The sequence below is a fragment of the Phocoena phocoena genome, chromosome 4 (genome assembly GCF_963924675.1).
Source record: "Phocoena phocoena chromosome 4, mPhoPho1.1, whole genome shotgun sequence".
NCBI classification, from domain to species: domain Eukaryota; kingdom Metazoa; phylum Chordata; class Mammalia; order Artiodactyla; family Phocoenidae; genus Phocoena; species Phocoena phocoena.
In genome coordinates, this window is record NC_089222.1 from 37,006,557 (window position 1) to 37,028,763 (window position 22,207).

Here is a 22,207-nt window from a genome sequence, read left to right on the forward strand (position 1 = left end):
TCACATCTAGGGCATGCACATACATCATACCAATGATGAGTTTATACCTCAGGGGAGAAAGATCAGAAAGGTACATGGGAAATGCCACCCGAAGCTATATACAAACGCATGAACAAGAAGAACACATGGAGTCAAAGGGAGACGGTAATACAAGTTTAAGAAAAATACATTTTAAAATCATCTCAAAGCCAAGGACCGTATTTACTGAAAACTCAGACATTCTACAGAATATCTTGTAAACAGTGAAAATGCAGCTTATTTAAAATGTAAAAAAAAAAAAAAAATGCAGCTTTATGTAATTCACAGCCTCAAAAGAAAATAAATTTCTGGTTTATCATCACTGCTCGGCTCGGTCTGCAAAACGGAATGATGTGAACAGAACTGGTCGGCATGCCCGGAGCGCAGGGCTGCGCACGCGCCCTCGGGGATGCCGCGGCCCTCCACGCCGCAGGCGCCCTTGGCGCTCCGCAAGTAGCCCGCGATGTACGAGCCGGTGGAGTGCCGGTTCCCCGCGGGTGCCGGCGCGCAGGGTTTGCTTCGAAGAACCACTCCTCCCACAGGGCTGGGGTTCACACTTTTCTGCTTGTTGGCTTCCTGCTTTTCCTTGGCGCGACTGGCAATGTTGCGCACTCTGCTCTGACTTCTGGATGACAACTTTCTGACCAGTGCCCTGGGGAACTGATTGACATCTTGCTTGGAATACAGCACTTGGCAGCCGTCTTCCTGGTCAAAGGACACAAGCTTCCGCAGCTGTTCGGTCAGGGCATCTATAGGCTCTAACGACTTTGTTTTCACAGTTACGCTCTTCTTGTCTCTGATGCCCGTTGTAACAAAGCTCTTACTAATACACTGGTACTTGCTTTCAAAATTACAGGCGATGTCCTCTGATGTTAAGTCTCCCAGACTTTTGGATTTGCAAGGACTGGGCAGCTTCAGAGCAGGCAGAGGAGGGTGTGTGGACCGCTCGGGGGCAGGGTCATGCATGTCTTGAACGCTAGACAGGGGCCCAGGGGTCTGGTTCTTTTTTGCATCTGAATTTGAGAAATGGTTATGCATAAAACCAGCACCCTGATAGGCTAGACGAGAAATATTTTGATTTTTGACATCTTGAATACTACTGTTGAATATTTCAGAGACAGAAGAGTGGAGAGTCTCTTTACAGTAGCCATTTCTCAAGCCTCTTTGAAAATGTTCCACCACATCCTGACTGTATTTCAGTTTTAAAGGAGAAGCGAGGTGACTTGTGCCCTCTCTCCTATATCCATAGGTTGTTAAAGGCAGACTTTGTGAGTCTCCATCCATTTCCACGAGACTGCTCTCCCCAGAATTTAAACAGAGAGTGGGATCCACCATTACATCTTTCAGTGTCAAGTCAGTGGAAGTGGCAGGGCTGTGGTTCTTCAGTATTTCCCAGTCTTTTTTGTGGGTGGGACTTTTTAGTAACCAGCAGTGAGGATTATTAGAGGACAGAGGCAGATTGTTTTCCATGGCCCCTGTCTTGGTCTTCCCAGAAAGGTCATCATCTGCTTTAGTTTTAGAGACAGGAGTGCAGATAGATTCACAAACAGCTGCATGTGTTGAGCATTCAGAGTTCTCGTGCCCCAAGAATGCAGTCTGCTCAGGAGATGAGCACAGGAAGGATGACTTGGGTTTTCCACTGGAAAAGCCATGCTTGAAGGGCATTTTTAGGTCCATGGTCGGCAAGGGAGGATGGCCTGCTATCACACTGGGGCTCTGAAGATGAGACAAAACTGTGCGGTTAACCTGGTCGCTGGTCTCATCAAACTGGCCAATCAGTGCTGAGATGGAACTGCCAGGCTCATTCTCATTTGTCAAAGTGACATTATCAATAAGATGGGAAATTTCACTCTCCTGGAGAATTGCAGTGGAATGTAAGTCAGGTATGTCAGAACAGAGCGTAGAGACGTCTGACAAAGAAAAGGATGTTGCAGCTCTGCCCTTATCCCAATTACCTTCCGGCTTCTTAATCTCCAGATTGCTTTGAGAAAGGATGCTTCCTGACAATGCGCTTTTCCCTACCACGAAGCCCCCAGCATTCCCATTTTCCTTGGTTTTCACACCACATAGATCTTGTGTTAGGCTAACTGCAGGGTCACGAGCCAAATGCTGCCTTGGGGAGAGGGATTTGTTGGTACACTGGTGTTCCTGGCGATCACTTAACACATTTGATTTGGTTCTCCCACCCTTTGGACCTGGTAGCAACTGTTCTGTGATTGACAAGTTGGCGGTAGAAACAGCAGAGTCCCCGTGGCTGATGTCTTTGTGGAGGAGAGCACTGGAGGAAGCGGATAACTTTTTGTTGAAATATGGAAAATGTTGGTCTTTTATACTTGCCTTCCCATCTCTTCTGTCATCCGTATCTTCTGCTGAATGAAACAAACAATATTTTAAGTGACATGTATCACTTTACGTAGGACCTGCAAACACTCATGTTTGTCTTCAGACAGACAAATGGAAAATGTAAATCTGTTACATCGTGACAATATAATTATGGATTGCATAGATTTGCAACAAAGTGTCTGTGTGATGGATAAATGGTAAAATTTCACTGAAACTTCCCTTTGAATAGCTATTACATCAGCTAAGGATGTAATATTCATTGTAAAAAAAAATGTCAATGAGTTACCATACTTTTACAGTGAAGATTACCTTAAGTTGTTTCCTATTCAGATTTGTACTACACAGAAGCATGGCAATAGAAACAGAACAAGACAGCTCTGTTAAACAAAGTATTGTGGTACCTGTAAGCAAGATATTGTAAGCTTTCAAAGTTATACGTGTGTTAGAAAAAAAGAAACCCCACACAAATCATTTTGAAAAACATTTTGTCAAAATACTGATTAATTAATCAGTATTAATTAATTTCTAAAACAATTAATTTCTAAAACAAATTGGAGGGTGCAATAGATACATTAAAATGTCAGTATCTGTTGACTTTAAAATGTAAAAATAAAGACTTGGTCACCAATTTTATACCATTGCTAATATCTAATTTTCCATTGATCCTATTTTTTGGTTTTAATACATAAATTTCATATTGCATTCTCCCCTAAAAGAGGCAGTAAGATATCAGGCACAGTAAGGAAAACTATAAAAATACACAATTCAAAGTAATTTGGGGTACCCATCCTGTTTAGTATAGTGCTAAGACAATATTGATATTAGGTGTTCAAGTGTTCTTAATCACATTATTTTAACGGATTTTATGCTTTCAGTTATGAGAATCAAGAAAATGTTTAACTTTTTATTAAATATTTTCCTAAATAAAAAAATTCATCATAAAAATTTGATAAACCCAAAAATTATAAGGAAAAAAAAAAAGATTATATGATGTTACCACTCAGATAGCCACTGTAAGCTTTTGTAGAGGGATAGAATTATGTATACAATTTTTTATTCTGCATTTTTTCCACTTAATTTTTCTTCTACATGATAACTTGAATCATTGCATGGTTATGTACTGCTCCATATTTATAAGTTTTATACTTAAGTATCATTATATTATGCTATATATATATGAATAACTTATATAAATTTCCTGTTTTTTAAAGGGAGGAAAGAAACATAACTGTTACTTTCTAACTCACCTTAATGGTAGTAACATCTGAATTGTGGCATTACAGGATTAATTATTACTAATTTCTTTTGCTTTATTTTCCCCCCAAAATGGAGTTATTTATATTTACATGTAGTTTACTTTCCCCCAAAATGGAGTTTTGAAATAAATTTTAAAGCATATATTTATCTCTTCTCTGATACTGCTCTTAGCAAAATTTCAAACTTGTTAACTGCCTTTTTCTCCTTCAAATAAACCATTCAAAAATTGGTTTGTCTCCCTACAATATCTTACAATAAAAATCAATACAAGCAAAGCGGTGTTTGTGAGAAAATAGATCATTGAAAGTAGACTGCATGATGAAAGACTTTTGCTAGAAGAAACAGGTATCACGTTCTCCTGTCTGAAGTGATTTTGATTTAATTAAAACATTTGTTGCAGAGACCTCACATGGACACAGTTTGGGTGCTTAGATTATCTAAAATAGGGTGGAGGCAGAGTCACAGACACAAGGCAAGAGCTCTTTGGTACACTGTAAAGCAGATATCACTCTTTATCACGTTCTTGATATGAGTGAAGCATTATGCTCAAATTAGGGGAAAAGGTGGGTAATGCCTGCTTCCTATGCCTGAGGAATCTATGAACGGACAGGAACTGCAGACATGCTTCCTTCCCTGCCAACATCCAAGGGTCAGGGAAACGAGGCCACAGGAAAACAGCTAATAAGCCACCTCTTGTGGAAGCAAAGATTTCTCAAGTGAAGAAGGTGGATTACTTTTAACATCTGGCTTTTCCTCTTTCTCCATAAACATTTCCAATTGTAGAAAACGTGTTATATGGTGGGAAAGAAATATAACTAAATTCAACCTCGGAAAAGTCCATTTAATTCTATTCCTCCTCAGAAAATCAGTAAATATTGTACCCACTTAGAAAACCATGATCTCTGCTAATATTTTGCAGGTTTCACCTCCCTCTGTTGTGCCTCATAGACCCGTAGGCTCCATGGCATCACACCTGATCCCTCACTGTCAATTTCAGATGTCAATGTTATTTTGAGGCTTTAGGTGACTAGGAGATAGCTCTTTTACCACCCACTCTCCAAAGTTTAAAATATGGTCTAAAAGGTAACACTGTAATGTACTGTAATGTTTTATTTTTCAGTATATTTTACTTTGACTACAAAATATCAGTCATGTAATAATGGTAATTAGGGACCAAAATGGGCCTTAAAGGGGTGTATTCTTACAGAAACTTAAAGCATCTTACCCAGAGAGTTTTCTTTTCCTTCTGTGTCTTTTGCAGTTTCAGATATAGGCAGCGACAGAGCCCCCAGAAGACTTCTGTCAACAGGCATAGAGACAGGGCGTGCTTGCAAACTCCGTGCGGTCCTTCTCAGGACCCCATCTTGATCTCTTGCAGCCTCAGACACAGAATCCTTTACCTCTACCATTTCTTGGAAGCCCATTTTGCTCTTTTTTCTGCCTTTGGCTGGAGCACTGGCTGTGCGTCGCAGAATCCTATCTCCAATCGATCGCTTCCGAACATAATGGGAACTGTTTTCTGAAGAGCTGTGCCTGGGATTCTTATTGAACAGCCCTTTCAGACCTTGGAGCTGTCTGTTCTGAAGACACAAAAGGACCAAGCACAAGTTAAGCAAATACCACTGTGTCAACTGCTTGCCTTTTAAATGACAGCTCCATGAAAAATGGATACGAAACGAAATCTCACAGCCACTGAAGAATATTCAAACCAAGAAAACAGCAGCTCACAGCATGTTTGCACAACGTCATGCACATTTTATCAACCTGACTTCGGGAGGAAGGCAGCCTCCCATTTTCACAACCAAGCTTTCCCACAAGTTTCCTGCCCGAAGGTGACAAGGTGGTAGGAAGAGTTTCCACAGTGAAAAGACGGTAATGAACTTGAGCCACCTTAAAGCAACGGATGCATGTTTTAAAGTGGTAAGCAGGAAGATGGAGCGATGTGAGAGAGCATGCCGCCATGACCACTGAAAGAGAAACGCGCCAGCAAGAACCAAGCACCATGCTGAGAAACTACCTTTGTAGCTCCTAGAAAGTGCAATATAGTGTAACTGGGGTTGAGTATTAAAGGGCTCCACTGCAAGGGGGAAAAAAGCACAACAAAACACAGTTTGGGCTCGTTCAAGAAGGCTGCACAAGTAAAAACAGAAGGAGATAGAACACAATATGCTCTCTAAACCCTTTCTCCCACTTTGGATTTTTAGTCACAAGTTCATTCATTGCTCAGTTCACCACTATCGTGTTGTGGTTTATGCATATCAACCCAAACACCCCTTGAAAGTAATTAATGACTTACACATGGACATTTATTTAGGAAAGAGAACACAAGTCCTACAGAACACCTTCTTGGCTCAAGTTTCTAACAAACTGATTTTTATTATTTCTCTCAAGCATGTTAAGTGCTAGAGATGCTGCTTTGTTCACCTGGGATTCCTAGAAATTCAAGAATCATTTTTCGATCATTTACATTTGTGTATGTTTAGGCCAGAGGAGAGAGCCCAACAAGCACAAATAGAAACCCAGGACTAAACACAGAAAGTCATAAAACTTTATCACTCTTAGAAATTAGGATCCTTAGCACCTCACCCCTCCCAACTGATGGATGTGAGAATAAACACATACCTCCTATTTCAGGCCAAATTGGTCCACTACCTGCCAGTTGGATTATAGTCTCTAATAATATTAATATTAGCCAACATTTTTGAGCATTTACTATGTGCCAGGCAGCTTTTTAAAAGTAAAGTATTTGTTTATGAAGTAGGTACTATTTTTACCCCACATGTACAAATAAGGAAACGGAAGCACAGAGAATGTATATACCTCTGGAGGAGGAGCTCCAGGCAATGCAGACCTTCTGATAAAGAGCACTGGACATTCCCGGGCCCTGGTCAATGCTACAGTCCCTCCAAATCACATCTAGTCCTGAAAATTGATTCCAGTGGCCAAGTCCCCAATTACTTGGCATTACCAGAGGACAGCCTATTGATTTGTAAATCTCAAGTGAGCTCTGCAATGAAGAAATTGGCATCAGCAAAGAGCTAGAATACACTTTTATGGTCTCTTCCTTTTAAGTCCTGTGGGTGGCTTTTAATTCATTCATGATTTTTAGGTTTCCAGTTGAATACAATGGCACTGAATGAATGCATCCTGCCTAGAACTGGCTGGGATCATAGTCCAGTTAGTACAGGTAATTCAAACATCTGAGACTACATTTCCCACTGCAGTCAGCTGGGTCTTTTTAAGGATTATAATAAGATTCAAATATGTAAGTCTATCTTTCCTGTTTTAGTCAAACAAATGATTGCCCTAGAGAGTAATAGTTTTCTCAATTCTTTTAAGCCCAGAGAGGGCCCCTAGGTGGAGGGAATGAGTACACACCCCTAAAAAGCGGAAGGAGCACACACGGATGGAGACCTGTGGGCAGGAGGGCACACTGAGCACAGTGTGGGCTGGGCTTCACTAGAGTTTTCTGTTAAAAAAACAGCTTGTCAAGATACACGTTCCCTTTTATGAAATGAATTAGAAAACTTTATTAAGGACCATATTATTGTTGCATGTGGCTTTAAGCCCTGTGATCTTTCTTACCTTTCCATAGATTTCATTGATTGTTATGTGGACAAAAATGGATGCTTCCGTCAGTCCTTCCAAATAGACATGCCGGTAGCCTGATAAAAGTAGAGAAAGTAGTTTCCTTTTAGTTGAACTTGTGTTTGGCTTTCCCATGGGTGCAACAGAATTAAATACCTGACTTTACTATAGTTCTTTATGTTAACACTCACATTATCATATAACACATATTTTATATATCATATATGCCATGTATCATGTATATCACATATCATATATTAAATCTTCCAAAGAAAAGGAATGGTCTAGAGAGAAAAGGCCAGCCAGACTTACCAGGCACTAAGCTGCTAAAGGTCACAGTTCTTTGCCCAACAAAATCTCGTCCAATCGGATCATGATCCCAGACAAGGAACCGAACCAAAGCTATTTCTGGCATGTGTACTGTAAATGTGAGGGTTTCTTCCCACACAGGGTTAAATCCTCAGAGAAACAGGAAAAGACAAATTAGGAAAGCAAAGGGGTTGGCTAAAAACGATTTAGCAGCAACATCTGCAAAGCAGACAGTGAAAATTGCTTGCAATGGTTATTAAACTCGTGAAGACAACTGAGCCACCCCGGGATGCCTTAATGAAATAAAGCCTTGGAATTTACCCCATTGCTAGAAAATAATTGGTAAGAAATTGCCTGTAAATTATTACGTCAATTCTAATAATCTTTGATGCCACATTGCATTGTAGAGAAAGTTCTTTTAGACAATATCTAGAATGTTTCAATAAGCTCAAAAAGTATCTACAGTAGCGATCTAAGAATAATGTTTTAGCAAAAGCAATAAAGAATGACTCCTCTCCCCCACCCCCATCCCACCCCAGTAGAAATGATGCTTCTCACCCACCAAAGATTCTGCTGCTGTAAGCATCACCAGCAAGCATTTTGTAAGGTTTCAATGCTATGGTACATATACCATCCTATTTAATTCTTATGGTAATCCTCTAAGGGTGGAAGGGCAGAGGTTTTTTTCTAATTAAGAAAAAATATATATCACTGACTTTCAAAAATATATAACACTTAAAAATTACACAAGTAACCCATGCTCACTTTTCAACATAGGAAATATAATGCTCATTTTATAGTTGAGAAAACTGATGTTCAGAGAAAATAACATGCCTAACATCATGCAACTAGTGACAGAGCCAAAGGAGACGAGGCACCGCTGATTTCCAGTGGCGTCTCATGAAGCAAGACCTTAATACGTGAAAGATGACATATTTTCATAGCTACTGAAAATAAATAGGAAAGGCATATAATTCAACTCAAATTCTAAAAGGCAAAACCACATTTATTTCTTGGTAAAATTCTCTGATAAAATAATTAAACTGATAAAAATTCAAGCACTCTGTTTGTTTTTCTTTTCTAAAAATGAAAATTCACGTTATTAAATGTATGCATTCAGAAGGCATCAGCCACTTAACCCTAATGCCTTAGCTAATGAAATAGTTATGGACTGAAAATCATTGAGATGTCCCTCCTGAACAAGAGAAGGGATACTTTTTGTTGAATTACTGATGACATCTCAATTATTTCTGAGACCAAAAAAAATATATTGAGCATCGGTAGGAAAATGCAGTATGGGAAGTTTGCTTATTTTAAGCATGTTATTTCCTAAGTAACAGGTTTGTGCTACTCTTGAACCCTCTAATTCCTTTCCTTAAACTCCTCTTAAGGTCTCTCTAGGAACCTCTAACTTCCCAAGCATTTTGAGGATTGGGGTTTAGATTTTTTACAGTATTAAGGACTAGAGATTGAGAAAAACAGGCATGCAATAATGTTTGTCATATGTATGAATAAATACAACCTTAGAAGATTACTAAGAAAAAGACATGAGGCTTGAGTAAAGAAAGTTTTCTTTACATTACGGCCAAAACAGAAGAAGAACGCTGCCCATGCACCACAAGTACATATTCAAGAAGTAAACTTGCCAGAGCACGCTGCACTTGCCTTTACAGTTGTACATGCTCCAGAAAAAAATGAGAAATCATTAGGACGTGGGCTTCACAAATGAGACTTTGAAGTAACTCATGTCATGAAAACAATATAAAAATATAACGAGTCATTTTCCTACATGAAGTTTTAACCCAGATCTTTAAAATATCATTCATTTCACTAGAAAAAACCATTTGCTTCAAAAGCAGAAGTCTTGAGAGCCTAGATTACAGCATCCATCAAAATATACCATGCATCAATACCATATTTACTTAGTTTTATGTGTTGAAAAATCTTAACAAAACTCAGATGGCAGTTACAGATTTTAGAAATTTGTTTCTCTTCCATGTAGACAAATTCTCTTTTTCAGTGCAAACTCTATTTCTAGAGCATCCTTATTAAAAGTGAACAGAGATTATTATAATCTTACCATTGTCATCTACCACACGAGTCTGGTCTTTACAACAATCTACTGGCAATCCGATAATTTCAACTTCTACAAAAGGATCAATGATCTATATAGATAAAGAAAGTATTACTACAACTGATAAATTTCTACACGTTAATTTAAGAATATTGACCAAAATATCACATATCAACAGCAACCCATTTATTTAGGTGCTTACTAAGAAAGAGAAATTGTACCAGATTCAACAGAGTCAACTATGAAGCAGGAATAAAAAAAAAGATTACATTGTTATTTGCCAATATCTACTAATGCTACAAAAACTTAACCCAATGAACCTTCAACTCCAGTTGAAGGTATATACCCAACAGAAATGAGAGTGTCTATCTATGCAGAAATACTCAGAGCAGGTGAATTCATAATAGTCACACATTGGAAGCAACCTCAATGTCCATTATGAGTAAGATGGATAAACTGCAGAACATTCATCTAATGAATACCACACAGCAATGAAAAAACAACAAAGTTGTGCTACATAGCCATAATGCGGAACAAGCCAGACACGAAAGAGTGTATGCCGTCAGAGTCCATTTACATAAAGTTTGAGCACAGACTAAATTAATCTGTTTTGACAGGGACTGGTATTTGATGGGGGGAAGGGAGGGCTGGGAGTAGATATTGACTGGGAGGGTGGACGGAAGCCTTCTGGGGGTTCTGGATATGTTCTACCTTGATCTGCTTACACAATAATTAATCAGGTTATCCACATTTGATTGGTGCACTTTAATGTAGTTAAATCAATTGTGTACTATGATGTAAATTTAAAAGTATTTAAAAATAAAAAGATGAAAAGGTAATCAAAAGAAAAATATGAGTGTTTAGTTCCCCTTTTCCTCACTTTACCTCCCCCATATCCCCTGCCCTCTGGGAGAGGGATCCTCCTTTGTTTGTCATCTGTAAGCTCTCCTTTGTAGTGCCAGTACTGGATAAGTAGCAATGAAGGAATAAAATCCTAAGGAACCCAGAAAGGAGAGAATTATGAAGTCTGGGAAAACATATTTTTAGGAGCTTGGAGACTAAGGGGAATACAGTTTTGGAGGGAGCTTCATGGAGTATGAGCTAGACAGGTATGATAGAAAAACATTTTGAGATGTTAGGTGGATAGACACGCTTTTTGTTGACTAAATAAATCACAGCTAAAGTTTACTAGTTTTCCATTAATTCTTTGATGCTAAAAGTTTTTCCTTAGAATAGAACACTGTGGTAAAACTGTACCATTGGGAGTCTTGGATTTGGGGACAGCTAATAAATATGACTAAGGAAAATAAAATTAAATTCCTTAATTTTAAGGAATTTAAGAGGATTAATTTAAGTCTAACTTAAGGAATTTAAGAAGCCACAGGCTTGAAGAACAACTTCTTGCTTCGACGCTTGGTTCCTGTGCTGGACTTTGGCAAGTCGTGTAACTGTCTGTGCTTCAGTTTCCTCATCTGTAAACCTAAGATAACAGTGTCCGCTTCATCATGCTGTAATCCAGGTGACATGCTGGGAGAATGGAACTGCATAGTGGTAGCAAGATTAGGGAGAGATTTGGGAGGTAGAATGTCCAAGAGATGTTAATTGAGTAGATGTGGAGAGCAAAGAAAAGGTGAAAATTAAAGATGACAATCAATTTTTTGATTAGGAGCAAGAAAAATTATTATTTCATTCTCAGAGATATGAACAGTGTGAGAGATCACAGGTTGAGAATTCAGGGGGACTAGAGGGGGGAGACACTATATTTTCATTAGCCTCTGACTAAAGCACAAATAGTAGAGTATTAGTACTGTAATTCTGTGCCTGGCAGAAATCACAGATGTTTTCAAGTCACATTATAGTTGCTGCAGAAATCTCCGTGTATCACCCATACTTATCACGACTTCAAAATTCTAATAGTTATTCAACCCCCCTCTAGAACCTGCTATTTATTGCATACATATTTGTATGTCACAGTTTGTTTTTAATATACTGATAAGTGAATTTCAATATAATTTGTCCTGTGTACCTTTATCTATTTTATTTTACGCAAACACATTATTCTGAGAAGGGGTCCAAAGGCCTCATCAGATGCCAGTGGGTTCTATGGCTCAAAAAAGAGTTAAAATCTCCTGACAGAGAACATCATAAACCACAATAAGGAGGTTGGATTTTATTTTAATTATAAAAGAAGATAATCCTCATGCATTTAAATGATTACTCTAACCCCAAAGACTATGTATTACAAAGATAAAGAAATACCGATGCAGTGAAAAACACCTGGAAGAAACCTCCTTATCCAAGTAACATTATCAATCCTGGGATAAACTGACATAATATGGCCCCAGATATGATACATTGAGAAGGATACACATTGCCCATGTAGTATTCCTGCCAAATATGTTTAGTCTGATTCTAATCATGAACAAACAATCAGGTAATCCAAACCAAAGGACACTCTGGACACAGCTGGCTTGGACATTTTTAAAAATATCAATATAATGAAAACAAAAGCTGGAGAACTGTTTTATATTTTAAAAGACCAAAGAGAAATGACAACTATAAGCAATGTGTGATTCTTAATTGGATTCTGAATCTAAAAAGAAAAAAAGAAGATGTAAGAACAATTTGGGGACAATGGGGGAAAATTGAATATAAATTTTATATTAGGTAACATTCTTGTACCAACAAACTATTGGGTATAAGATAGGCTCAAGGATGTATTGTACAACGTGGGAAATACAGCCAATATTTTGTAATAACTGTAAATGGAAAGTAACCTGTAAAAATTGTATAAAATTTTTTTAAATAAAATTTTAAAAAATGAATAAAGTTCTGATGGTCTAAAAAAATAAAATAAAATAGAAAAAAATATATTATTGTACCGATATTAAATGTCATGGGTGTAACGACTGTATTGTGGCTATCCAGGATAAACTTCTTGTTCTCAAGAGACAAATGCTGAAGTATTTAGGGATTGGGGTCATGATGTTAACTTACTCTCAAATGACTCTCCAAAGAAAAGAAAATGTATATATATACACACATATATATAATTAAATTTTGTTATATTTGCTTTATTTCTCCCTTTCACGTGGATAGTATATATGTATGTGTATATGTATATTTATGCACACATTTACACATGAAAGGAAGATAAAGCAAAAGTAACACAATTTAATGAGTTAATTGGTGAATCTAGGTGCTGGAGATACTGTGTTCATTTTATTCTTATTGCAACTTTCCTGAGGTTTGAAATATTTCGAAATAAAAAGTTTGGGGGAAAATATAGGAAGTGAGTCTTCCTTTTTGCAGACAATAAAGAAAAATGGAAAGAAGAGGAAGTAAGGATAAACTTTCTGATACTACCAAAATAACTATTCTTGATGCTGAGAGAACAGAACTGGAAGCAGGGAGGTCAGTGAGCTGGGAGGCTACTGCAGCAGAACTGTCAAGAGATGGTGGCTTGGATTAGGCTGAAGGCAATGCAGATGAAAGACATGGTCCCATCTGAAGCTCCTACTTTCTGAGAAGGAGGACATGGCGCCATCTACTGGAGAAAGTGATGAGAACAAATGTTTGAGGAGAGACGAGGTTGAAAATAGCCACTGTGGAGAATAGGATAGAGGACTGATCAGGTGGAGCTGGGATGGCAGTGCAGCACTATGTGTGGGTCAGTGGAGATTTGAGACAGAGTTGATGGTGGGACCACTGCAGAGCTGCATGGTTTCACCATCGACATTCAAGATCCAGAAAGGATAGTTTAACAGGTGGGAGTGGCAAAGAGCCTGAAGTGATGGACCACTCCTGAGAGGAAGGACATGAACAGAGGAGGGGCTGACAGGTAGGGAGAAAATGGAGGCCAAGGAGGCCAACAGCAGGTGGAATGGGAATAATGGAATGAAAGCTCTGGAAAGAGCAGAGGCTGTGGTCACAGAGGGAGACATTTTAAAATCACGCAACAGAAATGCATCAAGGCAAGAGCCAGCCTGTGGCCAGGGAGTAGGTGGCTGATGTGCACCAGAGATGAGGGTCACAGTGGATGAGAAAGGCGGATGGAAGGTTAAGATGTTCTCCTAGGCAATGTGTCTATTAATAACAAAACTGCTCCTTGCATCTCAGTTTAGCATTGCCAGTGTCAGTCTTGAATCGTGAATTGAACTGTATTGCACTCATGCCTCCAAAATAGATGATGCACTGCACTCCAGAAAGAATTGCGTGTGCTTTGCCAATAAGTCAGTTAATATCTGATGAGCTGAGGTCAGTGCTCATTTACACACACACACACACACACACACACATACACAGCCCTTAAGACATTTCAGATGAAATGTAAACACAATAAAATAAATCACATAATTAACCACTTGGTCGTATACAGCTTACCTCGCCTCGGTCTCCAAACATGGAATCTGGAGGTTTGGGGAGCTGTTGTCCACTAATTACTTTCAGGATGAACTGCTTCTTAGGGTTGGCAGGAAGTGGATCACCAGAGAAAGGGTTGAAAGTACCTAAGCCAAGTAAAGCAGAGGTTAAAAATCTAGGTTTGGTAGCATGGAAAAATAAACACACACATACCCCACATACCTTAAGCTTGTCGAACAAAGAAACAATAAATGCTGGCTTACTATAGTGTTTCTTAAAGCAAAGAAATTATCACCTGACTATCAGCGTGGCTTTTGCCTGAAGGCAATGCCAGCTGGCATTTCCATAGCTGTGTTTTTTGGTTAGAATCTATGCTCCCAAAGGCCAGAAGAATGGACCAATTTAAAACAAGCGTCTGCGATGCAATTATCAACCAAGGCAGGGGGTAAGAGGAACATTTTATTTCACTGTCCATAGTATAGAGAAGGGGAGCAGTTGTCAGATTCACATAATTTTCTATCCTAAACTATTGCAGGTATAGAGTGAGTATAATAAACAGAAAGAAGACCTGAAATTAAGTAAACAGTATAGCAAGAAAACACGCAAAGCACAAAATTCTGAAGACACATCTGTCAACAGTCTTTTACCTGAACTGTTAAAAATCCAACTTGGAAATTTTAAAAAGAATTTTAATGAGCAGAACCAAAAGGAAGCGTTTTTGATATAACATTGCATTATCTTTTTTTGTTGTTGTTAGCACAGTTTTGTAATTGGAATAAACTGACGAAAAAGGGCTTGATAAAATTGTTTCAGGTGTTATTACAATTTTGCCAGCAGGTCTCAGACTCACTCCCTTAGAGAGTTTCTGAAAGCATTCAGTTTACAAATAATGCCTAGTGAATATAATGCTGGACGACTGGATTTCAGGTGACAATCCACTGCTATTATCCATGTCCCTCTTTAAGTGCATAACATCACAAGGAACTTTGTAAACATCACGCTACCCAAATATTAAACAGTTGTGACAAGAGTTCTTTATTTACATTTCAATACCGAATTTATCTCTTTTTTAAAAATCATGTTGCAAAACAGAGGCATCACACTTTCCACAGAGCTCCTTCAATAGAGGCCTCCTGCGTTCAGAGCTATGACTATGAAATTAACACACACCTTTGCACATCTGCTGGGGTTTGAGGACATAGCCGCAATTGCCATTTGTCTTGAATTTGGCTCGATTTAACTGCATCATTCGCCCCTCAGACTGGTAGTTCAATGCCACTGTGCAAGTTCAAAGTTTAAGAGAATTAGGCAAGACAGCAGCATAGTCAAGACACACGGAGAACCGCTCCTCCCCGAGGCATACACACCTAGCTGGCAACCTGCGTTCCAGTAGGGCAGAGGGTTGAAGTTACTGGAATCGATGCGGTAGGCAGAGGGATAAATCCTCGTGAGCTGCTTCTGATTATAAGTCATGAACTGCTCAGATTTCTGCTGAACCACCTGATGTGCTCTTGTTTCACTGAATGATAACACATTTCCTGTGGTTCCTACAAGTTTTTAACAAAGAAAACAGAAATGTGAGAACTGCTGCAAAGAAAACACCACTCATAAAAGATCTTATAATGATGTCCGATTACACCCATAATAAAAGGCAGAGCAAAAGAGTGAATTCAACCAGAGCAGGCACAGCTCCTGAGTAAGAAAGGTCTAATAAAGCTCCACTCTCGGGACTCTTTTGCCATTTCAGATCAGAGCTGTGCATCTTGCTCGGATAACTGCCTATTTCTGGATCCCATATTCTCCCAAGAATTCAATCATCTCACTACTTCATGTCTATCTGACTAGTATGAAGAGGACAGACAGGAAAATTATTTTCTAGGCGCGTGATTCAAGCAGAATAGCTCTGCCAGAGATCAAGACACCTATGGATAAATAAAACTATCTTTGTAACTCATTCCCGATAAAAGGGAGACATCCGTTGAAGGCATTCATCTAGAAAGCATACATATGAAACACATTAAGTGACAGCATTCAGAGTCGAAGAAAATAAAGGGAAAAGACCAATTCCAAAGCAGGAAAATTGGGTTTTAAAGTTACTTTGAATAGAATTACGAAACCAGTCAAAACCTATTTGGGAGAGAGGAATCATAATGGGAAAAGAATTCAAAAGAACATCATAAAGAAATAAAAGTTTCAGAAACAAGAACAGCCATCCACCTAGCCAGATTTATAAATAATGGAAAAGTAAAGGGAGGTAAAAAACAGGAAGCCTATATTAAAGTTTCTGCTTGGAGCATCATCAGAAAGGGTTAATCCAGGACCAACGAAGCTACAAGTTAGGGGGTCATGATGGAGTAAACCTCCAATTATTTAATATCTTACCCTTTTCTCCCAGTACTATCTTTTGTACCACATCTAAAATGCTCCCACTGCTCCCACCCCTTCACTAAACATCCATACCCCACCCCTCAAATGACCACCCCATGTCACCTGGTACCTGTTGGAATAGACCAGCCTAGATAAAGATCCAAACGTGCCCAGAGTCTCATTCTCATTCCAATGTGTGCTCTGAACCCAGACTGCGGGACATGGCCCATGAAACAAAGGAGGTGAATTATAATCTTACTGAGCCTGAATGGTGTCCAGACTCTGCATGTTTATTCATGCACACAGTCTCCCTGGGCCCTTGCTGTCCTTAGGGTTATACAGCCTTAGTTATTAAACACTGGCCAAATGACTAGCAACTACACTCTACAACATGGAACAGTCATAAACACAAGTGGAAGGCAAAGAAATTAGAGAATTACAGCGCTTAATCTGATGATTTCCCTCAAACAGACTCTTTCCTTATCACATATATCAATATCTTACTGACATAACTTCGCATAGTTTACATATCTCAAGCATACTAAAAATGACCATATTTGTAGATTTTGATGCGGAATACTTTGAACAGGGTAAGAGAAAATATAGTCTTTTTGACAAACCACATTCAGGTAGAGTGGCACTAAAATTAGTACCACTATTTTCTCTGTCTCTCTACATAAATTACGCACACCACATTATCAATAAGATGACCTTGCTAATTAGGTACATGTCAATTAGTATATTAATAGAGTTGAGTTGCTTTGCATTAGGATGAGCCATGCATTCATTATCTATTGCTTATTTTGTGGCTAACACACACACACACACACACACAAAAGACAAAAACAGATAAAGTTCAAGAACTAAACAGTCCTCAATATTATTTTCCATTAAGCTAATAGGATTATGATTACCTAAGGCATGTAGTTGAAATATTTCTATGAACCAAATATACCTTTAACTCCATTAAAATACTTCCTGAGTTTATTTTCTAGCTGTGGGCAGATATTATAAGAATGTGATGTTCAGGTACCACCTCACACTGGTCAGACAGTCATCTCAAAAAGTCTATAAATAATAAATGCCGGAGAGGGTATGGAGAAAAGGAAACCCTCCTACAAGGTTGGTGGGAATGTAAAATGGTGCAGCTACTATGGAGAACGGTATGGAGGTTCCTTAAAAAACTAAAAATAGAGCTACTATATGATCCTGCAATCCCACTCCTGGGCACATATCCAGAAAAGATGAAAGCTCTAATTCGAAAAGATACACCCCCCCCACAATGTTCACTGCAGCACTATTTACAATAGCCAAAACGTGGAAGCAACCTAAATGCCCATTAACAGAGGAATGGATAAAGAAGATGTGATACATATATACAATGGAATATTACTCAACCATAAAAAAGAATGAAATAATGCCATTTGCAGCAACATGGATGGACCTGGAGATTATCATACTAGCAAAGTCAGACAGAGAAAGACAAATATCATATGATATCACTTACATATGGGATCTAAAATATGACACAAATGAACTTATTTACAAAACAGAAATAGACTCACAGACATAGAAAACAAGCCTATGGTTACAAAAGAGGAAAGGGGAGGGATAAATTAGGAGTTTGGGATTAATATATACACACTACTATATATAAAATAAAGAACAAGGTCCTACTGTGTAGCACAGGGAACTAAATTCAATACCTTGTAATAACTTATAATGGAAAAGAATCTGGAAAAAAAAAGAATGTGATGTTCACTTGCTGAGAATCCTACAGGTTCTCATGTTCTCACATGTGAAATTAATTTTTTTTAAATAATTGTCACCATCTAAAGAAGGAATCAACACCAAAGGGAAGAAAATCTGCAGATAGAAAAAGATACACTTGTGGAATGGGGGGGGGATAAAGATCTGAGGAAAGAATCCTGGAGGTTGTGAGGACGTAAGACTCAGCACAGGCAGTCAACAAAAACAAAGACTGAGAGGGGGAAGATGGCGGAAGAGTAAGACGCGGAGATCACCTTCCTCCCCACAGATACACCAGAAATACATCTACACGTGGAACAACTCCTACAGAACACCTACTGAACGCTGGCAGAAGACCTCAGACCTCCCAAAAGGCAAGAAACTCCCCACGTACCTGGGTAGGGCAAAAGAAAAAAGAAAAAACAGAGACAAAAGAATAGGGACGGGACCTGCACCAGTGGGAGGGAGCTGTGAAGGAGGAAAGGTTTCCACACAGCAGAAGCCCCTTCGTGGGCGGAGACTGTGGGTGGCCGAGGGGGGAAGCTTCACGGCCACGGAGGAGAGCACAGCAACAGGGGTGCAGAGGGCAAAGCAGAGAGATTTCCACACAGAGGATCCGTGCTGACCAGCACTCACCAGCCTGAGAGGCTTGTCTGCTCACCCGCCAGAGCAGGCGGGGCTGGGAGCTGAGGCTCGGGCTTCGGGCTGTCGGAGCGCAGGGAGAGGACTGGGGTTGGCTGCGTGAACACAGCCTGAAGGGGTTAGGGCACCACGGCTAGCCAGGAATGAGTCCGGGAAAAAGTCTGGAGCTGCTGAAGAGGCAACAGACTTTTTCTTCCCTCTTTGTTTCCTGGTGCGCGAGGAGAGGGGATTAAGAGCGATGCTTAAAGGAGCTCCAGAGACGGGCGCGAGCCGCGGCTAAAAGCGCGGACCCCAGAGACAGGCATGAGACGCTAAGGCTGCTGCTACCACCACCAAGAAGCCTGTGTGCGAGCACAGGTCACTCTCCACACCTCCCTTCCGGGGAGGCTGTGCAGCCCGCCACTGCCAGGGTCCCAGGGTCCAGGAACAACTTCCCCGGGAGAACGCACAGCACGCCTCAGGCTGGTGCAACGTCAGGCCCGCCCCGCACTCCGTGCCCCTCCCTCCCGCCCGGCCTGAGTGAGCCGGAGCCTCCGAATCAGCGGCTCCTTTAACCCCGTCCTGTCTGAGTGAAGAACAGACGCCCTCCGGGGACCCACACGCAGAGGCGGGGCCAAATCCAAAACTGAAACCCGGGAGCTGTGTGAACAAAGAAGAGAAAGGGAAATCTCTCCCAGCAGCCTCAGGAGCAGCGGATTAAATCTCCACAATCAACTTGATGTACCCTGCATCTGTGGAATACCTGAATAGACAACGAATCATCCCAAATTGAGAAGGTGGACTTTGAGAACAAGATTTATTATTTTTTCCCCCTTTTCCTCTTTTTGTAAGTGTGTATGTGTATGCTTCTGTGTGAGATTTTGCCTGTATAGCTTTGCTTTCATCATTTGTCCTAGGGATCCATCCGTCCGTTTTTTTGTTTGTTTTTATACTTAAAAAAATTTTTTTTCCTTAATTACTTCTTATTTTAATAATTTTATTTTACCTTACTTTATTTTCTTTTATACTCTTTCTTTCTTTCTACTTTTTCTCCCTTTTATTCTGAGCTGTGTGGATGAAAAGCTCTGGGTGCTGCTGCCAGGAGTCAATGCTGTGCCTCTGACACGGGAGAGCCAACTTCAGGACACTGGTCCACAAGAGACCTCCCAGCTCCATGCAATAACAAATGGTGAAAATCTCCCAGAGATCTCAATCTCAACACCAACACCCAGCTTCACTCAACGACCAGCAAGCTACAGTGCTGGACACCCTATGACAAACAACTAGCAAGACAGGAACACAACTCCAGCCATTAGCAGAGAGGCTGCCCAAAATCATAATAGGTCCACAGACACCCCAAAACACACCACCAGACGGGGACCTGCCCACCAGAAACACAAGATCCAGCCTCATCCACCAGAACACAGGCATGAGTCCCCTCCACCAGGAAGCCTACACAACCCACTGAACCAACTTTACCCACAGGGGACAGACACCAAAAATAACGGAAACTACGAACCTGCAGCCTGCTAAAAGGAGACCCCAAACACAGTAAGATAAGCAAAATGAGAAGACAGAAAAACACACAGCAGATGAAGGAGCAAGATAAAAACCCACCATACCTAACAAATGAAGAGGAAATAGGCAGTCTACCTGAAAAAGAATTCAGAATAACGATAGTAAATATGATCCAAAATCTTGGAAATAGAGAAAATGCAAAAAAACATTTAACAAGGACCTAGAAGAACTAAAGATGAAACAAGCAACAATGAACAACACAATAACTGAAATTAAAAATACTCTAGATGGGATCAATAGCAGAATAACTGATGTAGAAGAATGGATAAGTGACCTGGAAGATAAAACAGTGGAAATAACTACTGCAGAGCAGAATAAAGAGAAAAGAATGAAAAGAACTGAGGACAGTCTCAGAGACCGCTGGGACAACATTAAACGCACCAACATTCGAATTATAGGGGTTCCAGAAGAAGAAGAGAAAAAGAAAGGGACTGAGAAAATATTTCAAGAGATTATAGTTCAAAACTTCCCTAATATGAGAAAGGAAATAGTTAATCAAGTCCAGGAAGCACAGAGAGTCCCATATAGTATAAATCCAAGGAGAAACACACCAAGACACATATTAATCAAACTGTCAAAAATTAAATACAAAGAAAACATATTAAAAGCAGCAAGGGAACAACAACAAATAACACACAAGGGAATCCCCATGAGGTTAACAGCTGATTTTTCAGCAAAAACTCCACAAGCCACAAGGGACTGGCAGGACATATTTAAAGTGATGAAGGAGAAAAACCTAAAACAAAGATTACTCTACTCAGCAAAGATCTCATTCAGATTTGATGGAGAAATTAAAACCTTTAAAGACAAGCAAAAGCTGAGAGTTCAGCACCAGCAAACCAGCTTTACAACAAATGCTAAAGGATATTCTCTAGGCAAGAAACACAAGAGAAGGGAAAAACCTACAATAACAAATGAAAAACAATTAAGAAAATGGGAATAGGAACATACATATCAATAATTACCTTAAATGTAAATGGACTAAATGCTCCCACCAAAAGACACAGACTGGCTGAATGGATACAAAAACAAGACCCATATATATGCTGTCTGCAAGAGACTCACTTCAGACCTAGAGACACATACAAACTGAAAGTAAGGGGATGGAAAAAGATATTCCATGCAAATGGAAACCAAAAGAAAGCTGGAGTAGCAATTCTCATATCAGACAATATAGACTTTAAAATAAAGACTATTAGAACAGACAAAGAAGGACACTACATAATGATGAAGGGATCAATCCAGGAAGAAGATATAACAATTGTAAATATTTATGCACCCAACATAGGACACCTCAATACATAAGGCAAATACTAACAGCCATAAAAGGGGAAATCGACAGTAACACATTCATAGTAGGGGACTTTAACACCCCACTTTCACCAATGGACAGCTCATCCAAAATGAAAATAAATAAGGAAACACAAGCTTTAAATGACACATTAAACAAGATGGACTTAATTGATATTTATAGGACATTCCATCCAAAAACAACAGAATACACATTTTTCTCAAGTGCTCATGGAACATTCTCCAGGTTAGATATCTTGGGTCACAAATCAAGCCTTGGTAAATTTAGGAGAATTGAAATTGTATCAAGTATCTTTTTCTTTTCCGAGCACAACGCTATGAGACTACATATCAATTACTGGAAAAGATCTGTAAAAAATACAAACACACGGAGTCTAGAAAATACACGACTTAATAACGAAGTGATAACTGAAGAAATCAAAGAGGAAATAAAAGAATACCTAGAAACAAATGACAATGTAGACACGACGACCCAAAACCTATGGGATGCAGCAAAAGCAGTTCTAAGAGGGAAGTTTATAGCAATACAATCCTACCTTAAGAAACAGGAAACATCTTGAATAAACAACCTAAACTTATACCTAAAGCAATTAGAGAAAGAAGAACAAAAAAACCCCAAAGTTACCAAAG

At 39.4% G+C, this 22,207-nt stretch overlaps 1 protein-coding gene across 2 annotated transcripts in view; it reads right to left on the reverse strand.

Annotated features, from left to right (window-relative positions):
• Positions 1-300: 300 nt before the first annotated feature.
• Positions 301-22,207, reverse strand: part of PLCH1 (phospholipase C eta 1) — a 216,800-nt gene continuing 194,893 nt past the window's right edge. The window contains exons 15-22 of one of the 2 annotated variants that reach the window (XM_065876179.1): positions 15,319-15,498; positions 15,122-15,229; positions 13,973-14,097; positions 9,596-9,680; positions 7,519-7,665; positions 7,204-7,283; positions 4,844-5,198; positions 301-2,384 (exon numbers count right to left, since the gene is read on the reverse strand). In XM_065876179.1, coding sequence (XP_065732251.1) covers positions 301-2,384; positions 4,844-5,198; positions 7,204-7,283; positions 7,519-7,665; positions 9,596-9,680; positions 13,973-14,097; positions 15,122-15,229; positions 15,319-15,498 — 3,164 coding nt within the window. Of the gene's footprint in view, positions 2,388-4,843; positions 5,199-7,203; positions 7,284-7,518; positions 7,666-9,595; positions 9,681-13,972; positions 14,098-15,121; positions 15,230-15,318; positions 15,499-22,207 lie in introns of both variants that reach the window. The other variant, XM_065876178.1, reaches the window with a different exon arrangement.